The sequence below is a fragment of the Cupressus sempervirens genome, chromosome 9 (assembly GCF_028749045.1).
Source record: "Cupressus sempervirens isolate cs-2001-9-10 chromosome 9, ASM2874904v1, whole genome shotgun sequence".
NCBI classification, from domain to species: Eukaryota; Viridiplantae; Streptophyta; class Pinopsida; order Cupressales; family Cupressaceae; genus Cupressus; species Cupressus sempervirens.
Genome location: NC_143126.1, coordinates 50,299,489 through 50,320,112, shown reverse-complemented (window position 1 = coordinate 50,320,112; position 20,624 = coordinate 50,299,489). Strand labels below are relative to the sequence as shown.

The following is a 20,624-nucleotide window of genomic DNA, read 5'->3' as shown; positions in this document are numbered from 1 at the left end:
GGAGAACCAATGAAAGGTCAATACAAGTTGATTAAACCTTCAAGAATGATGGTGACAATGGACCCAGGAGTGTGTGCATGTGTGGGAATCTATTACTTCCTTTGCGTCATATTGGCATCAAAGCAAGGAAGTAGGTCCTTGTAGGATCATGGTAGAGGATTTGGGTAAGAGGCTAGAGTCAAGAGCCTCATAAGAAGACCAAGAATATAAGTTTGAAGTAGAGAAATAGGTTCAAGGATGGTGGATGGAGGTCATCTAAACAAGAGTACAAGTTTTGGCAAAGGAAGAGCAAGTGCCTAGATGAGACAAGTAGATTGGATCTTCCAAACCAATGCTCAATCACTACGAGGCTACAAAGAACAATCAATGGAAGGTGATGAAGGTAGATATAGAGTATTTCTCTCATGACAAGATAATATTTTCAAGGGGGGGTATGATGTAGAAGCATTAGGACCTCTTAAAGGCCAACAAGGCATAATCAAGCAAATCAATGTAATAAGGCCACACCAAGGCATAGTTAGTACTTTCATGTTGAATTAAGATATTTTGTGCATTCACAAATGTACCTAGTTGGTCCATTAGACCCAAATGGTCAGAGTTGGTTAAATAGGTCAAACTAGGTTAAATAGGCATTTGAAAACTGGAAATAGGTTGTTTGGATCAAATTTGAAATGTTTGTAAGGCTTCATTAACCATTTGGTTTCAAAGTGACAAAGTTGATCAAAGTTTGCAATAGTTGTCAATGAAAACTTTGCAAGTATTTCATTAACAAGCTTTTGAGAAGGAAACCAACATACAAGGTTGGTTGTGGTTGTTGAAGACATCCAAAAAGTGCATTGAAAGTTTTTAAATATCCCTTTGGGTCAAGATTCATGCATACAATATAGTTTGGAATACATAAGTGGAATAAAATAATATCTTTTAAATCATTTTTTGCACAAATATTGTAGTGGTCGTGTTTTTATTCCTTTCAAGATTGATCTCAATCTAAACTTGATTGGAGAATTTAGAATGGATAATTATCTTTTAAAAAACAAGTTTTAAGAGCACATGTGGTCTAGGTGAAGAGGCCCAATTATTTTTATCAAAACCACTTCAAAACCCTCGCATTCAATAGTATATTCACAAATGGTTTGATGCCTTTATATTTTACTTTTTAAAAAGTTTTGTTTTTGGACATCATGTAGTGGATTTGTTACTCTTTCAATTGGTCCAAGCTTCACATTGACGAGTTGTGTATGGAATTTTTTTTTGATGCCCTAGCACATGGAAATGAACAAAAATGGTGACTATGACAACACTTTTAACCATTTTGATGTTATTTTGTCAATTAGTGAATGCAATGATTAAGTTTGTTTGAAGGGAGAACAATAACATTGTAATCAATCATATATAATGCTTGCTAATTGGAAAATTCATTTAAAAAAAAAGATAATAGTGACTATTGGAATTCAGAGATGCTCTAATAACAATCTTAATGCAGATATAAAATCCCCTAGGCATATTTGCTATAGTACACCATTTTTCTTACTCTTCTTAGACTATAGTAAATGATCATGGTTCTAAAAGGAACACTACAACTTTGACAAATATAAGTTCATCTTTCTAATAAAATTAGACTTATATCCTTTATGCTCTAGTTTTCTCAACACCTAAGTAGATAAGTGACCATAAACCCAATAAATGACATCATCTAAGCACCGTGGTCTCTTTCTAAGAATCTAAGCATCATGGACAACATCTAAGCATCGTGGTCTCTCTCTATGGGAATTATTCAATATAAAAATAAATTACAACTCCTGGCTCTAAGTAGCAGACTATCAACCTTCTTACTTAGAGATCTCCCACTCTTTCAAACACCTCAAATTCTCAATCTAATGTACTATTATTTAGATTGTATCCTTTCACTCTGTAAAGAACCCAAGCCTTTGAATAACAAATTGGGTGAATTTATTTTTATGATGATGACTAATTACAGGTTTGCATCATATATTTCTTACTGCCAATGGAAATTTATAATTGGATATTGACTTCTACTCATAACCTAAGAATTCTACCCATGAGGAGACACCAGTTGAGACACCAGTTGACAATCAATTCAACACCTGAGTCACACTGAAGAGTTGTTGGCACAAGTGAGGCTCCTACAACTATCCCATTTGGAGTCCCACTACCCATCTTATGCAAACATCCCATCTCAAAACTAAAAATCTTAAGGGATAAAAAAAGTGCAATAATGTATTAGTGCAAATTTTTTTTTTTTTTTCATTTACTTTACAGGCAACTATGTGCTAGATAATATGGTGCTTTTCCCCTAGCATCTTTCAATATCCCAAGGTAGTTGACCAGACTCCTCATACATGCTAGGTTATTGTTAAGCCCTAATGTCTGTACATTATTATAGTTCTCTACCTATAAGACAAAATAGATTTTTTTTTGCTTTTTAATGTACAATCATTATATTTTCTTAGCATTCTACCGTGCAGTTTTGGGAAAAAAACTTTATTTCTTTCTCCTTTTTTTCGCCTTTTTTTTTGCAGTCACTAGCTTTTTGTTTAACCTTAGGATTTACATAATATCATGCTTCTCTACCTAGAAAATGAAACCTAATTTCTTTCCTCAAGATTTTGCATTTTCTAATGCATGATGATGAAAATGGGGAAGAAAAAAAAACATGAAACTTTGATTGGTATATTATCAACATCACCATAGGGATTTTGAGGAAGGCCCTTACGCTATGGTCTAAAAACCTCTAAAAAAGTAAGGATGAATGAATCTCGAGAGAAATTTTCACTAGATACAAACAAAATATGGAAAACCTATTTAGAAAAAAATCCGAACACCATTACCAAATATCTTAAGCTAACTAGTATAACTTTGAAACACACATCAGTAGTGAAACCTAAGTAGTGGACCTATAATTTTCTTAAATTTTTTTTGGTCTCTTGAGTTTCAAATGACATTCAAACTACTGTTATCCTTTTGTAGATTTTCACTTTCATAGGTTTGAGTGCTTTCTTAGTCGAGTGCTATAAAAATGATTTGGAGTTTTGTCTTTTTTTTTCTTGTATTACTTGGGATTGTAGGAATTTTGATGGTGTTAAAAGAATGTAGTCAAAATTTTGACGAAATCAAGGAGAGTTCCAAATAAAAACTAAATTCATAAAGTGGGTCGCATCTAAACAAAATTATTGTCGAAATGTGGCCCCAAATGTAGTAGCGACTTTCTCCCTACCACATTTGTGTTATGTTGCTCCATTGTCATACGTGAAATATAAATAGGTTACAAGGGTGCACCAAAATCCATTTGACATACTAGTTCCATCTTGCTAAGTTCCTTGTACAAGTTTGGATGCTCAACCTTTAATTTGAGCACTAGGGGAGATAAACACCACATGGCTAGAGGAAAAAAACATTTATACCCCATTCTCATCCTCAGACATAGTAAACAGAGAGCAGTTTGTGGCAAAAAGAGGCAAAATGACTATAGTATCACCTCATCATATATTTGATGAAATCGACCTATTGGTTGCTTATTAAATCTATCTTTTGATGTATTTAAAGGTTTGCCTAAATTAATGACGTATTATCTCTACTACGAGGAAAAAATTGATCATAATTTCTTTGATATATAATAACTTACTTTTGACTATGGAATCTTGAGTTAGTCCTATGTGAATTGAAGTACCTCATAGTTGTGTTGCTACTTGACAAGCACAACCATTTTAGCTAGGTAGGCTCAACATGTTCTCTTGCTTGAAAATGGTAATTTGCCATTTTCAAGCTCAATAACAAAGAGAGTAGTCTTATTTACTAAGAACCCAATACTTACTGTACTATCCTTGCTAATATATGAAATAAACTAGAAGATTGCAACCCTCTCCTCCATTCCTACCACCAAACAATTTTCTATATTTATTATTGATTAATTTCTTACATCTATTCTTAAACTCTGACATACCCCTTTTTCCTAACTAATAACTAATATTCCTTTTAATTAATAGAGTATAACATTTTACAAGTAGAAATAATAACACTAAAAATAAAAAGTTAAAAATCTTTCCTAATCTCTTATATAACTATTTATTTTTAGATCCACATATAATAATAATAATAACAATAATATGGAATACCAATAATTTGAAATTGTCCCATATATATTATAAGAGGCATTTAACTATACCTTCATTTTCATGATTGCGAACTCATAAAAGTATTTATTATTTGAAAAAAAAATCCACATAAAAATGATCCCTAAGTGAAGAAATATTGAGAAAAAGAATAACAATAATATGAAATACCAATAATTTGAAACTGCCCCATATATATTATAAGAGGCATTTAACTATACCCTCATTTTCATGATTGCGAACTCATAAAAGTCTCTATTATTTGGGAAAAAAATCCACATAAAAATGATCCCTAAGTGAAGAAATATCGAGAAAAAGAAATGACATAAAATTGATAACGGAACAGAAATTGAGATGGGCATATCCAACCTAGCTAGTCAGAAACATGATGCGCGTATTTATCATATGCACACACGTTTTTAGACACCATTATAATACGAGGCCTCGACTATATTCACGAAGTCAAAGTAAATACCTCTCCACGTTGCTGTCGATAACAGAGAGAAACAATCTCCGACATTGCACGGAAAAATGCATTCAGGCCAGTATTCACAGAAGTGGAATAGCGAGGAGTGACCGAGTCCGTGAACTCGGCTTGCATAGTGGATCACGATGATCAACCCTGTATATAACCAGTATATTATAATGAGCGCATGTGGCTTCATCGATGGGAGTTGACCAGGCTTACCATAACATGCAGGGAAGAAGGTAATATTTACTCTGAAGTTGATTATAATAGGCCTATTGCTCTAATCGGGTTAGAGTTAAACAATTGAATAAAATGCAATTTTGTGAAGGATTTCACGGATCTGAGATTGGGTATTCATGTTGCAATTCACTGACAGTATATTTGCTCAAATTGGGTCTTGCAACAACTGAGCATAATTGGCCTCGGAATCCATGTATGTTTAACATATCTGAGTGACAAACGATTTCGTGCATCGATAGACAGGAACGCTCTACAGGAATGGGGGCATCAGGGGTATATAGTGAGCTGGAGCGAACATGTTTTGTCATGATTATGGCAGTTTTCTTGGTGTTTGCTAGTTTTGGAGAGGCCATGGAAGCTGCAAATAACAAGACCCAGGATTTCGGCTGGAGAATGCACACATTATTTTCTGTGGAATGCCACAATTATTTTGACTGGCAGACAGTGGGCTTAATGCATAGCTACAGAAAGAGTGGACACCCAGGTCCCATAACAAGGTTATTGAGCTGCACAGAGGAAAAGCTTCAGAATTATAGAGGCATGGACTTGGCCCCCACTCATAATGTGCCATCAATGAGCAGACATCCTGTCACTGGTGACTGGTGATTCATTATTCCCCTTTTAATGTGATCTATGAATATTTTTGTTAACATGGCTTTCGGCTTCCTGGTTCTGAAATTGGGTTATGTGATTGCATTTCAAATGAATCACTTTAGTTTAAATATTCATTTTACTTGTGAGTAGATCAAATTTTAAGTGATGGAACTTGTTTCGCAAACAAATATTCATTTTACTTGTGATTAGAACAAATTTTAAGCGATGGAAATTGTTTCGCAAACAAATATTCATTTTCCTGCGAGTAGAGCAAATTTTGAGTGATGGAAATTGTTTCTCAAATGAAAAATGATTGAGTAATTAATCTGATATAGAAAATAAGAGATGTAGGAAGTATGCCTATTTCTTAGGAAAGCATAGGTTTTTTCATTTAGTATAAGCTAATGTCTTCTTCCAAAAATTACCATTGACCAACAAAGCTTGGAAAATTTGAGAAACTAGGCAATCGACCAACCCCGCATTATGCTCGTTTCTCTGTTTTTGAGTTGTTTCCGGGTGAAGGAAGATTTATTCATTTCTTTTGTTAAAGTTTTCAAAAACTGAAGATCGATCTATGACGCTCTTTTATTCAACGAGTTTTGAATTTATCTGCTTATCAGCAACTACCCCTTGAACTGTATCAAACTTTTTTTGTGACAACCCTCTGAACAGTTTTTTAGCATGTCAGAATCTAATTTCTTAGTTCCCAATTTTTCCCACTATTGGTAACTCTTTATGGTCTGTTTGGTTCGTGGAAGATGACAGGAATTGGCTTTTTCAAAATCTGGATTTGAAAATTTTTGCTTGTGTTCCAAAATTGGCAAAAATGAAATTAGAATACCTTCCAATTTTGTCTCAAAACCAGGTTTTCCGACTTCCTACTAGCAAGTAGGAATTGAAAATCAAAACCTGGTTATGTTTTTCGAGGAGTGTAAAAACAAAAGATTGGACTACTTTTTGAAGTCTGTCTTCAACTCCAAGTTTACACATAAAAATGTGTCTTCACACGCATCTTCCGAGTGAAACAAACAGTACAAGTAAAATCCCAAAAATAGGAATGAAGATTTGCAAAGCCTTGATTTGGCAAAACCAAGATTTGTAGAAATCCTGATTTCTACAATTCCACGAACCAAACGGACCCTTAAGAAGGCATGGAATTTACAAAAATATTTGTAGAAAATTTGGAAATTCAGAATTCTCCAAAAGCAACTTTTGCTGGAACTCCTATTTTCAGAATATTTTCAAAACTTGAAAAAGTGTTTTCAGGATTTTACCAAGCTGTGACGAGTTTTTCAAGATTCTCCACAAATTTCAGATACATTTTCTTTCATTTCCTTAAGATGGCTACAGGAATTTCTTCTGTTTCCCGGACCTAGTTACCTTATTCGGGGAAGGGTGTGAAATTTATATCCGTACGCTACAATATAGGTCAATTGGATGCAAGATCCTATACTTGCATTGTTCCAGTTTGTACTAAATCCATTTGAATGTCAGGATCATTCCAGACATACGAAATCGTAATGCCACACAACATATGGACAGCTATAGATAACTTAATATACATGTATATAATAGGAGGTTCTATTCTGAACGTACACCTTTTGAAATGAAATTCATTTAGACAGTAACTTATCTTATTAAGTTATTAGTGGTAACTCTTAAGTTATTCTAGAGGTTAGTGATTACTAACGATAAGCATTATTTTCAAACTTCACTTATTTTCTAAGAAAATAACTGCCGAGAAGGCCTTATTAATTTGTTTGCCAGGAAAAGGGCAAAAAAAATTGATTACTATAAAAATTATTTAGTACTTAATGTGAGAACGAATAATTTTGATTGAGTGCCATATGTGCATGTATGCACCAGTTCTAACTTCTAAGGTCTGTTTGTCCTGCCATTATGTAGCTCACTTTTATACTTACCTTTGTTCTTTGTTACACTGGTAATGGTCCTAAGTGTTTCCATGGTATCCATTTTTCTGCAGGTATCCAGCAATAAACAAACCGGCTGGTGTTGTCCATTGGCTTAATCATAGTGAAGATGCAAAGAATGTTGACTGGGTTGTAATTTTAGATGCAGACATGATTATACGAAGACCAATTATTCCTTGGGAACTAGGTGTTGAAAAGGGCAAGCCTGTGGCTGCTCATTATGGGTATGTACTTCCAGTTTCTCTGTGTTTGGTCTGATAAGTGGCTAGTATTTCATTTGTTTATTTTGTATTTTGATTGTTGAGAAGACAATGATGTACCAACATGGTTTTTCAAAATGAAAAAACCTGGCTTTTTGATGTATACATTACTAAGATATTAAAATTTTCCTTATTCCTATGAAATTTCTTCAATTGTTTTTAGTGATTTCCTTAAAATACATGGCTTAGATGGACATGAAATGAATTAGATCATTTATTTTCAGTTTGAAACACTAACCATTCAACATGGAAAGTGCAGTATTGAAGAAAAAATAGTGGTCATATATGTGATGTTTCCTGAATTTTTTTGAAATGTACTTTAGTGTTGGTCAAGAATTTAATCACTGGGTTCAGCTTTAGGTCATTTCTTCTTTTAAACACATGTTTTTTATATCTTTATTGGTTTCTACGTTGCGTTGAGTTTGTTTAAGTTAGATGTCTGGTTGTTAAATGATATAAGAAAAAAAATCAAGAAAATCAAGAAAACACCTCTGGTAAAGTTTAATTTTTGAAAATGACTAAACTAGTTCACATGCTGACATACACGAAATACTTAATGCATATCAGCCCCTGTATGTAGAGGGGGAATGGATATTTAAAAAGAGTTAGAATTACCCTGACCAGAGAGCAAATGATATTTGAAAAATAAAATTAAGATATATATAGGCAGGTGTAGATTGTTCAACATATTTCCGTTCACACGATTGATGATGAATGACCCAAAAAGGCAGCAGTCATGACCTAAGGCCAGAGGTCTGTCCATAGAATATATCATCATTCTGCCTCATAAATTCCTTATCTGTTACCGTGAGAACAAGGTTTCATATGATGGATGCCTTTAATATTCTTCTTCCTTCAAATTTAAGATGCTTTGTCCTCTGCTTGCCTACATGCTCTACTCAAACTCTCTTTTCTGATTTCTCTAAATATATATTCTAGGGTAAACCATAATTACTCCATGTTACAATACATGCACATGCAAGTGATGAGAGAATTTATTGCGTTGAGGAGATTGAAGGATGTTTTAGCAGTTATTTTCATTTGGTAGTATCTTTATCATGGAAGCTATGTTACCAGTCCATTATCATATTACTGGTTTTTATTTGCAACCACATGTTTCTACTAATATTGGAGTTGCCTTAAGAAGGATACGATATATCTCGTTCTTACCTGTCTTGTCGAGTGCTTACTGATCACCTCTGGCCGTTAATTGTCTTTGGTCATTTCAATGAATTTCCAATTGGAATCCCTAATCAAAATAATTCTCTGTACATATAATTGCTGCATGGCCACAAACATCAGTTTTATAAACAGTGTTTCTAACATAAATTATTCTTGTCATACTATTAACTAATTTGTTGTATTCTGTTGTGGTGTAAGAACCCAACATTTACCTTAAATATGAAGATGTTATGGAAGAGAACCAAACCAGGGGAAAACCTATATAAATTATGAATCCATACCTTTGAACTTATTGTGTTTCTAACTGATCAACATGAACGTTAACATGCTTGAAATTTGATATAGTCGATTTAGATTTGCTTGGCCACAAGTATTTGCTATAAATAGAATTATGATATTATCCTTAAAACTTTGATAGTCTAAATTCTAAAATTGATGAAATAGTTAAATAGAATGAAATGAAGCTAGTAGATGTTTGAAGGTTGAAACAACATAAAAAAGAGAGAATAAACATAAGAACTTAAACGGTCTATAAACGAGAGAATCGCCATAAAAATTTACCCTTAGCAAACTAATGTATAAATTATACAGAAGAGTGGGGTCATGCCTTCTCTTCATCAGAATGTAAGATTACATGTAGTTGCATTAATATAGCCTGAAAAACACAACAGCACTTTAGCAGTGTAAAATCTCTTTATGGGATTACCATATATTTTACCCTAATCACAAGTTCAATAAAAACAATGAACATCATATAGTTAGAGATGTAACTTTACCCAAAGAATGTAAAAACAGGACAGATCCTAGTTGAGATCCTGCAATCATGTTTGACAATTACTGAATAATGAAGATACAATTCAAAAAATCAATTACTAGAGTTAAAGAACATGTACTCTCAATCATCTTAATCATATAATATATTTAATTCATTGTTTGGATTCAACAATAACAGGGCTTGGATAAGCAAACATGATTGAGTGCTTGAAATCATACTCTGCTCTAGGTGCAAGAGTGAATATACCGTCCCTCTTGGCCTCATGTGACCTTCTGCCATCCATCCTTACTCGCCCTCTTTGTTAATGTCACCCTAATTTGACCCTAAGATTGAGACTCCCTTGAATCCATCCCAACGATCAATCCATGTAAAGGTTGGAGGAGAAACTACAATAGGGTAAATTAAAGATAGTAGGTTTCCACAATCCATGACAATGCTAGTATGCTTGTAGGAATGATTGTGTATCAACTTTTTTGAACATTAACGTTTCGGACATAGTAACACGGAGACGCATCTCCCCCGTTTTTGCCTGACGTCTTCAAGACTTCAATGCACTGGAGACTTGGGGACTTCGTCTCTCCGTCCCCAGCGGCGCCACCAGATGCCGCCACCTCTGCCGAGGATGAGGGACATCCCAATATTCAGTATTTGCAGATTCGACTATTTATGTTTAATGTTTGATGTTCCAATTCAAAGCAATGTTTCAATATTTACTCTTTTACATCTTTATAGCCTATATTGCAATACATATTTTCATAACTATCATTTTAAGTACCATATGCATAGATATATACACCCCTCTTGTCCCCTGCTGCCGTCCCCCCATTGTCCCCCCACCATCCCCAAATTAAAGCCCCTCTATCCCCCTGTCCCAGAAACTTGTCCCCCCGTTCTACCGTCCCCCCGTCCCCCAAGGCGGTGTAACTATGGTTTCAGATCATACTCCATGATCCATCATCAAGATGAGAGAGTTCAAGGATGCAAAAAATGACAAGTTGCAGACCAAACAAACACTTAAAAAAGATGAGAGTGGGGAAAGGGAATAGACAAGCCAAGAAAGAAAGACCAAGGAAAATGAAAGAAAAATCATCAAAAGAGGAAGAAAATAACAAGAAGAAAAAATCACAAAATAGATGAATAACTATACAGATTAAATAAACACACACACAAAAAGAGTAAAACTATAAACAAAATGAGATGATACACCAAAAAAGAGCAAAAAAATGGTATCAACAAATACAAACTATGGAAATGCATATAAAGCTATATGCAAAAACCACAAAATAAACAAATAAAGGAGACAAAAAACAAAAAGAAAAACAAACAATAAATGAACAAAAAACCAACATAAATAAGAAAAAACCTCCCATAACATACATGTATAAAAACCAAGAGAAAACATGATTCAAGAACCAAAAAGAAATGAGGCAAAAGAACTAAACATTAATAGGGCGCTCGAAGTGATCCTCTACCCTAGGCCTAAGAGCAGATATACCATCTCTCTTGACCTCATGTGGCCTTCATGGAGTGGTGTACCTACTGAGGAAGATTGTATAAGTTTCTCCCTCCTTGTATTTCCTCCCTCACCTCTCCATGATTTATTGCTGTCATTTAATGAATAAACTGGAAATCCACATTATGGCTTAAATCTAATGTATATGATGTTATGTATCAAATATATTAACTGAATTATTGCTTATATCAATATGTAAGGAATTGCACATGTAAACATTATCTTGCTGCATATATCAAGCATACATATTAAACACACATACCACCATGAACATAAATGCTACTGCCTGCAATCAATAAATGTTTCTGATCTGATCCTGATTGCTGATATAATTTGTTGATCTGCTATCATGAGCAGTGATGCTTGTTAGATTACTTTTCTTGATTGATTGCTTGTTTTATAAATCGATCTGCTTTTGGTCTTCTCAAATTTGCCTTGTATGGGAATGGTATTCAATAAAATGCTTCCCATAATGTCCATACCTAGTTTTGAGTGCAGTCTGTGAATATCTTCATTCTTAATATGAAGCTGGTGGTATCTTGACCTCAAATCAATCTTTGAAAATACTGTAGCGCCTTTCATTTGATCAAAGAGGTCGTCAATTCTAAGAAGTGTGGTTTGGTTCTTGATAGTAACCTTATTGAGCATTCTATAATCTATGCATAATCTCATAGTTCCGTCCTTCCTAACAAACAATACTGGGGCTCCCCATGGTGAAATATTGGGCTGGATCAGTTTCTTATTTAACATATCTTGCAATTGCATTTGCAACTTCATTAATTTTGTGGTGGTCATTCGATAAGGTGCTCGAGAGATGGGTTTTGCTCCTGGGAACAAATCTATGGTAAAATCAAAGACTTTAGATGGAGGTAAACCAGGGAGTTCTTCGGGAAACACATCCTGATAATTCTTTAGATAGGGATACTTTTCTTCGAAAGATTCCTTTATTTTTTCTCCGATTTCCCCATCTTAAAAAATGTAGTCATCTCCATAAGTGTTGTTTATAGGATCTCTCATATCTTCAACTCTTACTGCAAAAATCTCGCAGCCTTTTCTTTGACATTTCCTAAGTTGCATGGTGGATATCTGTTTTGATTTAATTTCATGTTTAATCCCTTTAATGCTTACAGGTTTGCCTTGGTCATCCAAACAACCTACAATTTTAGCAAGACAATCAACTTTGGCCTTATACTCACTGAGCCAATTAATGCCTATAATAATATCATAAGACCCAAGAGGTGCTACATACAAATTCAATTCAGTGGAGAAATTTGGAAAATCAACCCAAGCCTCAAACAAACACTGCTCTACCTTAGCCCTTGACTAGTTTGCACACTCGACTGTCCATGGTTTTGCCATAAAACTAGATGTATTTGAAAATCTACTTAATAGTTTAGGCGATATAAAACATCCTGAACCTCCAGTATCAATTAAAATAGAAATAGGGTTCCCGTAGATCTTAGCCGAAGCTTCGATCGGGCCTATCTATTGTTCTGCTTGTCTATTGTCAAGGGTCACGTGGATCTTTTGCAGATAAACATGCTGCTGTTGTGAAAGGGGTGGTCGGTGCGGCTGATTGGTATTGGTCTTGACAGGGTATTTATTAGCATATTGATCTCCTCCACAAGTGAAACATCCTGAAGGTGGCCCCTTCTTTTCACTGTCCTTATTATTCTTATTTGTATTGAAATTATTTTTAAAATCCTTGATTCCATTCCCTTTTGATTCTGGTTTGCTAAATTTATAATCCTTAAAGTGTTTCTTTTGAGATCTAGTATCTATACTTCCTGTATTCCAGTTTGTTTTTCTTTTATTATCCTGGATGGAGTCATCTCTCTTGATTTTATATTCCTGTCGGACAGCCTTTTGTAGAGCTTCTTCCATGGTTTGACGAGTGAGAACATTAACTGCTCCTATTCTATTATTCAGTCCTATGATGAATTTCCTCACTTTCAAGTTCCTATCTTGTTGGTATGGTGGTACATACTTCAGTAATTGGGTGAATTTCTCCCAGTTTTTGTGTACAGTCATATCTCCTTGCTTAAGATTTTGGAAATCCAACAACTTTTGGTCATAAAAAGTTTGGGGTAACCAATCGCTCTTAAAAATGGTTACAAATTTTTCTCAGGTTAATTGCAATGGTTTTAATGTTTAGCTCAACATTGGTGTTTCCCCACTATGTAGCAGCTTCTCCTGTAAAGTGATATATTCCCCAAACTGCTTTTGAGGTTTCTGAAAAATTTCTAATTTCAAAGTATTGTTCCATTTTGGTTAACCAGGCCTCTGCATCCTCGCCGGATTCAGAACCAACAAATTTGGGTGGTTTGATCTTAATATCTGTGGACAGATTACTCACTATTTCTTGTTTCTTTTGTTTTTCGGTTTGAGTGGGTGATGTTTGAGAGGTTTTCTTGTTGTGTTCAGGGACTTCTGTTTTTGTTTTGGGAGGAGGCAAGGATTGCATTTCCTTTTGGTTCTGCCCCATCTGGGCTGCCATTGTTAAGAATATAACCTAGAGAATCCTACAGGTCTGACAGTACAGACCGTACCTTCTCTTATGAATAATATATCCAATGATTGGCAATTAATGCATATTTATGCCTCTCCTATTGGTGCTGATGATTTCCAATAGATGCTTTTGTTTTGTGTTTAACTAAACTAATACTTAGTTTGTTAATTCTAATCTGAGTTTCTTGAAGTCGCCGACTTCAGATTAATTATGATTAATGTCAAGTTAAGGTTTATGTCCCTTGAGGGACATATCCTCTAGATAGGATATTTATTTGGGTTGTGAATGTAGTTTAGAAGACACAAAAACACACAACAGTCTGCTCTTCTAAGTATTCTACTTCCTATGAATTATAAAGCAGAGATATTCTTAATCATTCAAGATCGAATATAAGAGGATTGGACCTACATTGAAGATAAGTGATATCTTCTTCAAACAATCTGAATATACATATTATTAAGAAGATCATTCTCAACCATTTAAAACTGAACTATAAGTCTGATTCAAGAACAAAGAATTAGTAGAACTTTACATGGTATCAGAGCCAATTTATCAGATCTAGGGCTCTGCAAAATTCAGTTATCAGACTTCATATATATTTATTAGTTTTCTCCTATCTTCAATGGCATACACAATCAGACCCAAGGACAGGTTCGATGGGAAAGAACATTTTGAAGTCTGGAAATTTAGAATCTTGATGATTCTTGAAGAAAACAATGTTAAACAATTTGTTGATGGAGCATCCAAACAACCCCCTGTTGAACCTCACAAATCCATATGGAGCAATGGAAATAGAAAAGCTATTCAAATCATCTTGGATGGAGTTAAAAATGATATTGTACCTAGGTTTACGAAACATCCAACTGCCTATGATATGATGAATGCATTACGGAATGCATATGAAGTAAACAATGCAACTAGGGTTCTTGCACTAAAAAGGCAACTGAATCACATCCAGATAAAGAAAGGAGAATCGATAAACTCTTATTTCCTAAGAGTTATTATCAAGCATAGGAGCCATCATTAATGACATTGAACTAACACTCATGGCTATATATGGATTGCCAAATTCATGGGAAACATTCGCACAAGAAATAAGTGCTAGAGATCAACTTCCGGACTTCAACAGAGTTGAGAATGATTGTCTTCAAGAAGAGTCTAGAAAACTAAAGAAAGAAGGGAAACCAAAAGTAGAAGATGAAGAACTTCACGTTCTTAATGCAAACTCCTATAAGGGCAAGAAGAAGCATTTCAAGAAGAAAAGGGGAAATCAAAAGAATGTAAAGCCCAAGAAAGATCTATCTAAAATAAAGTGTTTCAAATGTGAAAAATTTGGACACTATAGATCTAATTGTCCTGAAAATTCCAAACAACAGGCAAATTGTACTAATGTCATTAGAGAAGAAGATACTTATGATCCTGAGAACCGTGTTTTGTATTCCTCTCTATCAAATGAAATCTCAAATAAGGCATGGGTAATTGATAGTGGATCTTCCAGACATATAACATGATACAAAGAAACTCTAGATTCTTTATAAAAAAAAGTTAATTGTAAAGTTACCATTGGTAATAACTCTGCACACTCAGTTGAAGGAATTGGAAGCTGTACTTTGAAACTAAAAACAGGAAATACTCTTCTTCTTAAAGGTGTACTCTATGTACCAGGGATTAAAAGAAACCTAATCTCAATTACAGCACTTGAAGATGATGGACACAATGTTGCATTCGTGGATGGCAAAGTATTAACTTGGGCTAAGAACTCTTCCATCAAGAAAGCAAAGTTAATTGTTCAAAGAAAGGGATATTTGTATGAGTTGAATATAGAATCTAGTCGATCCATTCAAGCCCTAGTTCACGAAGCTGAAGATTCAAATGAAATATGGCATAGAATATTAGGGCATCTAAATTTTGAAACTTTATCAACTATGGAAAAGATGGTTATTGAATTACCCAAATTAAATAAAGATCACCCTAGTATTTGCAAGGGGTGTGCTCTGGGTAAAGGCACTAGAAGTCCCTTTCATGATAGTACTAGGAAAACAAATAATGTACTAGAATTAGTTCATTCAGATTTATGTGGACCTATGTTATCCTTCTCTTGGAGGATTTTGGTATTATATCTTGTTCATAGATGACTTCTCTAGGAAAACATGGATTTATTTCTTAAAATTCAAGGAATCAGAAAAAATCCTACAAAGATTTAGAGAATTCAAAGCATTAACTGAAAATTTTTCAGGACATAAAATTAAAACCCTTAGAACAGATAACGGAGGAGAATATACCTCAAACTTGTTTAAAAGGTTTTGTAAAGAATCAGGGATCAAGAGGGAGTACACTGTTCCTTATAACCCAGAACAAAACGGGGTAGTTGAAAGAAAGAATAGGACAATTATAGAAGCTGCTAGGGCTATGATTTTTGACCAACATCTAGAATACCATCTTTGGGTAGAAGCCTCTTTTAGTGCTGTATATATTCAAAATAGAAGCTCTCACTCCTATCTTAAAGATAAAACTCCTAAAGAAGTATTTACTAAAGTAAAACCGAATATAAGTCATCTCAGAATTTTTGGATGTCTTGTATATATTCATGTTCCAAAAGAAAAGAGAACCAAGTTAGAACCCTCTAGGAGGAAAGGTATCTTTGTAGGGTATACTGAAACTTCTAAAGCATATAGAATTATCATACCTGGACAGAAAACTATTGAACTTAGCAGAGATGTAATCTTTGAGGAAAATCTTGCATTCAAAAGAGCCATAAGTTCTGATGAACCTTCTCCTTTATCGAGTTTTGAAAGAAATAGTGAATTTCGATTCCAGAGAGAGAACTTAGAAGAGATCGAAGATGAAATTCAAAATATGAACCTTGAAGAAAATTCAAAGAAAAGACCACTTTGGGCCATAAGAATAGTTGAAGCAGCCCAAGACTTTGCTGCACCTTCAGGAACAGTCTGAGAAAGTAAAAGACTTAAAAGATTCTCTGGTTATACAACAAATATGATTGATTTATCTAAAATAGAGCCAACCGATCCTTCTGATGCTATTAAACATTCAGCTTGGAAAGAAGCTATGACAAAAGAATACCAAACAATTATGAAAAATGATGTTTGGGAAATTGTTCCAAGACCTAAAGGAAAATCTGTTGTTTCTTCCAAGTGGATATTTAAAATAAAGCATGTTGCTGACGGTAGTATTGAGAAATTTAAACCTAGATTTGTGGCTAGAGGATTTTCTTAGAAAGAAGGGATTGATTATGAAGAAACCTTTGCTCATGTTGCCAGATATACCTTTGTACGAGCAGTCTTAGCAATTGCCACATCAAAGGGATGGAAGGTACATCAGATGGATGTAAAAACAACATTCTTAAATGGAAAGATTTCAAAAGAAGTCTATCTGGAGCAACCGGAAGGATTTGAAACCCATGATCCTAACGCATTTCTTTGCAGGCTCAAGAAAGCTCTCTATGGGCTTAAACAGGCTCCTAGGGCATGGTATGAAAGGATTGATAAATATCTCACCGACTTAGGATTCTCCAAGAATGAAGCCGATCCAAACTTATATTATAAAAGAGATAAAGATGATATGGTAATTCTGATATTGTATGTTGATGATTTATTAATCATAGGTGATGATCATCTTATACATCAGTGCAAGAAGGATCTAACTAGAGAATTCAAGATGAAAGACTTGGGGCTTCTCCATTACTTCCTAGGATTGGAAGTACGACAAAATCTTGACAGTATCATACTTAATCAAGGAAAGTCCACATCAGATATCTTGAAGAGATTTTGAATGTGGAATTGCAAGTTTGTCCTCTCCAATGGAGACTAATTTACATAAACTTAAAGAAGCAGTTGCAGAATCACCTCTGATAGATTCTACTCTCTACAGACAAATGATTGGGTCCCGTATGTACCTATTAAATACAAGACCTGATATTTGCTATATTGTTAATGCCTTAAGTCAGTTTATGTGTGAACCTAAGGAGATTCACCTAGTTGTTGTTAAACACATTATGAGATACTTACAAGACACTCTTAATTATGGACTCAAATATGAGAAAGTTGCTTTAGATTTGCATGGATTCACCGATTCAGATTGGGGTGGAAGTGTTAAAGACAGGAAAAGCACTTTAGGATGCTGTTTCAGTTTAGGATTAGCTATGATTTCATGGATATGCAAAAAGCAGTCTTTAGTAGCTTAGAGCTCCATAGAAGCCGAATACATTGCAGCAACGATGGCCTCCCAAGAAGCAATATGGCTAAGGAAGTTACTTGTGGGATTATTTGGGCAAGCCATGAATCTTACGATTATTCATTGTGATAATTAGAGTTCCATCAAGCTCTCAGTGAATCCAGTTTTCCATGATAGGTCCAAGCATATTGAAATTCCTTACCATTATGTAAGAGATATGGTAGATAGGAATTCTGTAAAATTGGAATACATTTGCACTGCAGATCAGACAACAGACATACTCACCAAACCTCTATCTAGCGTAAAGATAGAACATTTCAGGAGGAGACTTGGTATGGTTGAGTTGTAATCCATTTGTACTCTTTTGATTATCAATAAAATAATTTTATTTTTGTCAGGCTATTGATTGTTATGGGCTCCACCATGTGTAATCATTATTTAAAGAGGTGACGATCTCTGAAATAATGAATACTTGTGTAAAAGGCATTATGAGAGATGACGATCTCTTAGATAATGTACTAAACAATAGATTTTACTGTACGATCCAGATGAGTTTTAGATCATATTGTGATGTTGACATTGCTATGTTCATGGGTCACAAATTGGATAAATGAAGAATCTTAGAATTCTCTGGGTTTATCCTGTATTTTGGTAGATCTTAAATTCAGGATCTCATTGTGATATAGAAATACCAGTTTCTATGAGTCACAACATGTGTCTTATCACTAGTAGCAATGATTTGTCATATCACAGGTTTAACAATATGACTTTGTATCATGTGTTCTATGATACCATATACTAAGAAGAGATAGACAGATATAGAGTATTAATTCTTGCTTAAACATCTGTATTGGTGTTGTTAGATATGATATCTCTCTGTAGGATTATCAGGTTAAGAGGGAGTGTTAATAATATAACCTAGATAATCCTATAGGTTTGACAGTACAGACCGTACCTTCTCTTATGAATAATATATCCAATGATTGGCAATTAATACATATTTATGCCTTTCCTATAGGTGTCAACGATTTCCAATAGATGCTTTTGTTTTGTGTTTAACTAAACTAATACTTAGTTTGTTAATCCTAATATGAGTTTCTTGAAGTCGCCGACTTAGGATTAATTATGATCAATGTCAAGGTAAGGGTTATGTCCCTTGAGGGACATACCCTCTAGATAGGATATATATTTGGGTTGTGAATGTAGTTTAGAAGACACACAAAAACACACAACACTCTGCTCTTCTAAGTATTCTACTTCCTACGAATTATAAAGCAGAGATATTCTTAATCATTCAAGATTGAATATAAGAGGATTGGACCTGCATTGAAGATAAGTGATATCTTCTTCAAGCAATCTGAATATACATATTATTAAGAAGATCATTCTTAACCATTTAAAACTGAACTATAAGTCTGATTCAAGAACAAAGAATTAGCAGAACTTTACAGCCATCTCATTCATTCTTTTTTCCATATTATCCAACTTCAATTGCATTTCTTGCAAAATTTGAAGTAACAAATCGGTGGATGATTGTGGGTTATTTTCATGGACCATTTCATAACCTGCAACGTTCTCATTGCTACTCATTTTGTTTGTTTACTGGTTTAACTTGGAAATTACAAGATTCTTATGTCAATTTGTTTATATATATATTTTAAGCATGACTCAACAAATTAAAAGAGTTTGCAAGTGGATATAGCACATGAATAAACCAATTTATTTAATCAACTTTAATACTTCCGTGCTGCATTTATAGCAGCCTTTATTTACAAAAAATTTTCTGTTTTGAGGATGTTTACATTATGGAATCTAAATTTTGCTTCTTAGCATTCAATTCTAATTTAAATTTGTATATATCCCACACTATCCAAGATCTATGGAAGTGCATAAGAGAATTGTTGTGATGAACGTTCCAGTTTTGAATTAGTTTGTTTCTATATGCTGTTTCACTAGCAGGAATCAACTTGACTCTTTCCTTCTTCATTCGTTTCAAAGCTTGTTTTAGGGTTTCATTGTCTTGAGGCATGGAACAATAAGTGCAATCGAAGTTTGGCATGTTATTAATCAAGTACAAGAAGATGGGATGTCGTGCCTTCTTGCGAGGTGTTTTACGTACTTGCATCCTGTACATTTATTCTAAGAATTTTCAGGTTTACCAAAAAATAGTGTTCCCTATGCTCAGTGTTGAACCCAACGCTCTAATACCATATGTAACAAATGGATTTTCATAACAAAATAAAAGTGATCTAGAAAGAGTTTTCCACAACTAATTATTGAAACAAAATATCTTGAATTTCTTTTCATGAGACATTAACTGATTTTAACTACTAACGAGATAACAAAACCCAACTGAAATAGCTGTAATAACGTTCAACTGAAATAACTGTAATAATGATTAACTGAAATAACTATAACAATGATTAACTAAAATAACTGTAACAATGATCAACTGAAATAACTGTAACAATGATCAACTGAAATAATTGTAACAATGATCAACTGAAACAACTGTAATAATGATTAATTGAAATAACGGTAATAACAATCAATTGATATATCTGAAATAATGATATACTATCTTTCCTTGCATACAAGTAAAGTAAATGCATTAACATGAAATAAAAATGAGAAATACGAGAAGTAACTGGTGAGTCTTTAATTGGTTGTACAAGCCTCGGTTTTCGAAAAAGAGTAGAAGCATTGACTTAGGCTTAACCTCCCAACCTTGGACCATATTCATCCCCACACAATCTATTGAATAGAAAGGCCCTACCTACCTCAGGATCAAGCTTGGGATACTTTTAGTCCAGCCACCTGAGTATTCCAA

At 34.2% G+C, this 20,624-nt stretch overlaps 1 protein-coding gene across 3 annotated transcripts in view; it reads left to right on the top strand.

Moving 5' to 3' along the window:
- The first annotated feature begins 4,355 nt into the window (after positions 1–4,355).
- LOC149537562 (peptidyl serine alpha-galactosyltransferase) overlaps positions 4,356–20,624 on the top strand; it is a 107,959-nt gene continuing 91,690 nt past the window's right edge. The window contains exons 1-3 of one of the 3 annotated variants that reach the window (XM_089798966.1): positions 4,356–4,838; positions 4,928–5,441; positions 7,418–7,588. In XM_089798966.1, coding sequence (XP_089655092.1) covers positions 5,098–5,441; positions 7,418–7,588 — 515 coding nt within the window. In that variant the 5' untranslated portion in view covers positions 4,356–4,838; positions 4,928–5,097. The remainder of the gene's footprint in view (positions 4,839–4,927; positions 5,442–7,417; positions 7,589–20,624) is intronic. The other 2 variants (XM_089798965.1, XM_089798964.1) reach the window with 2 other exon arrangements.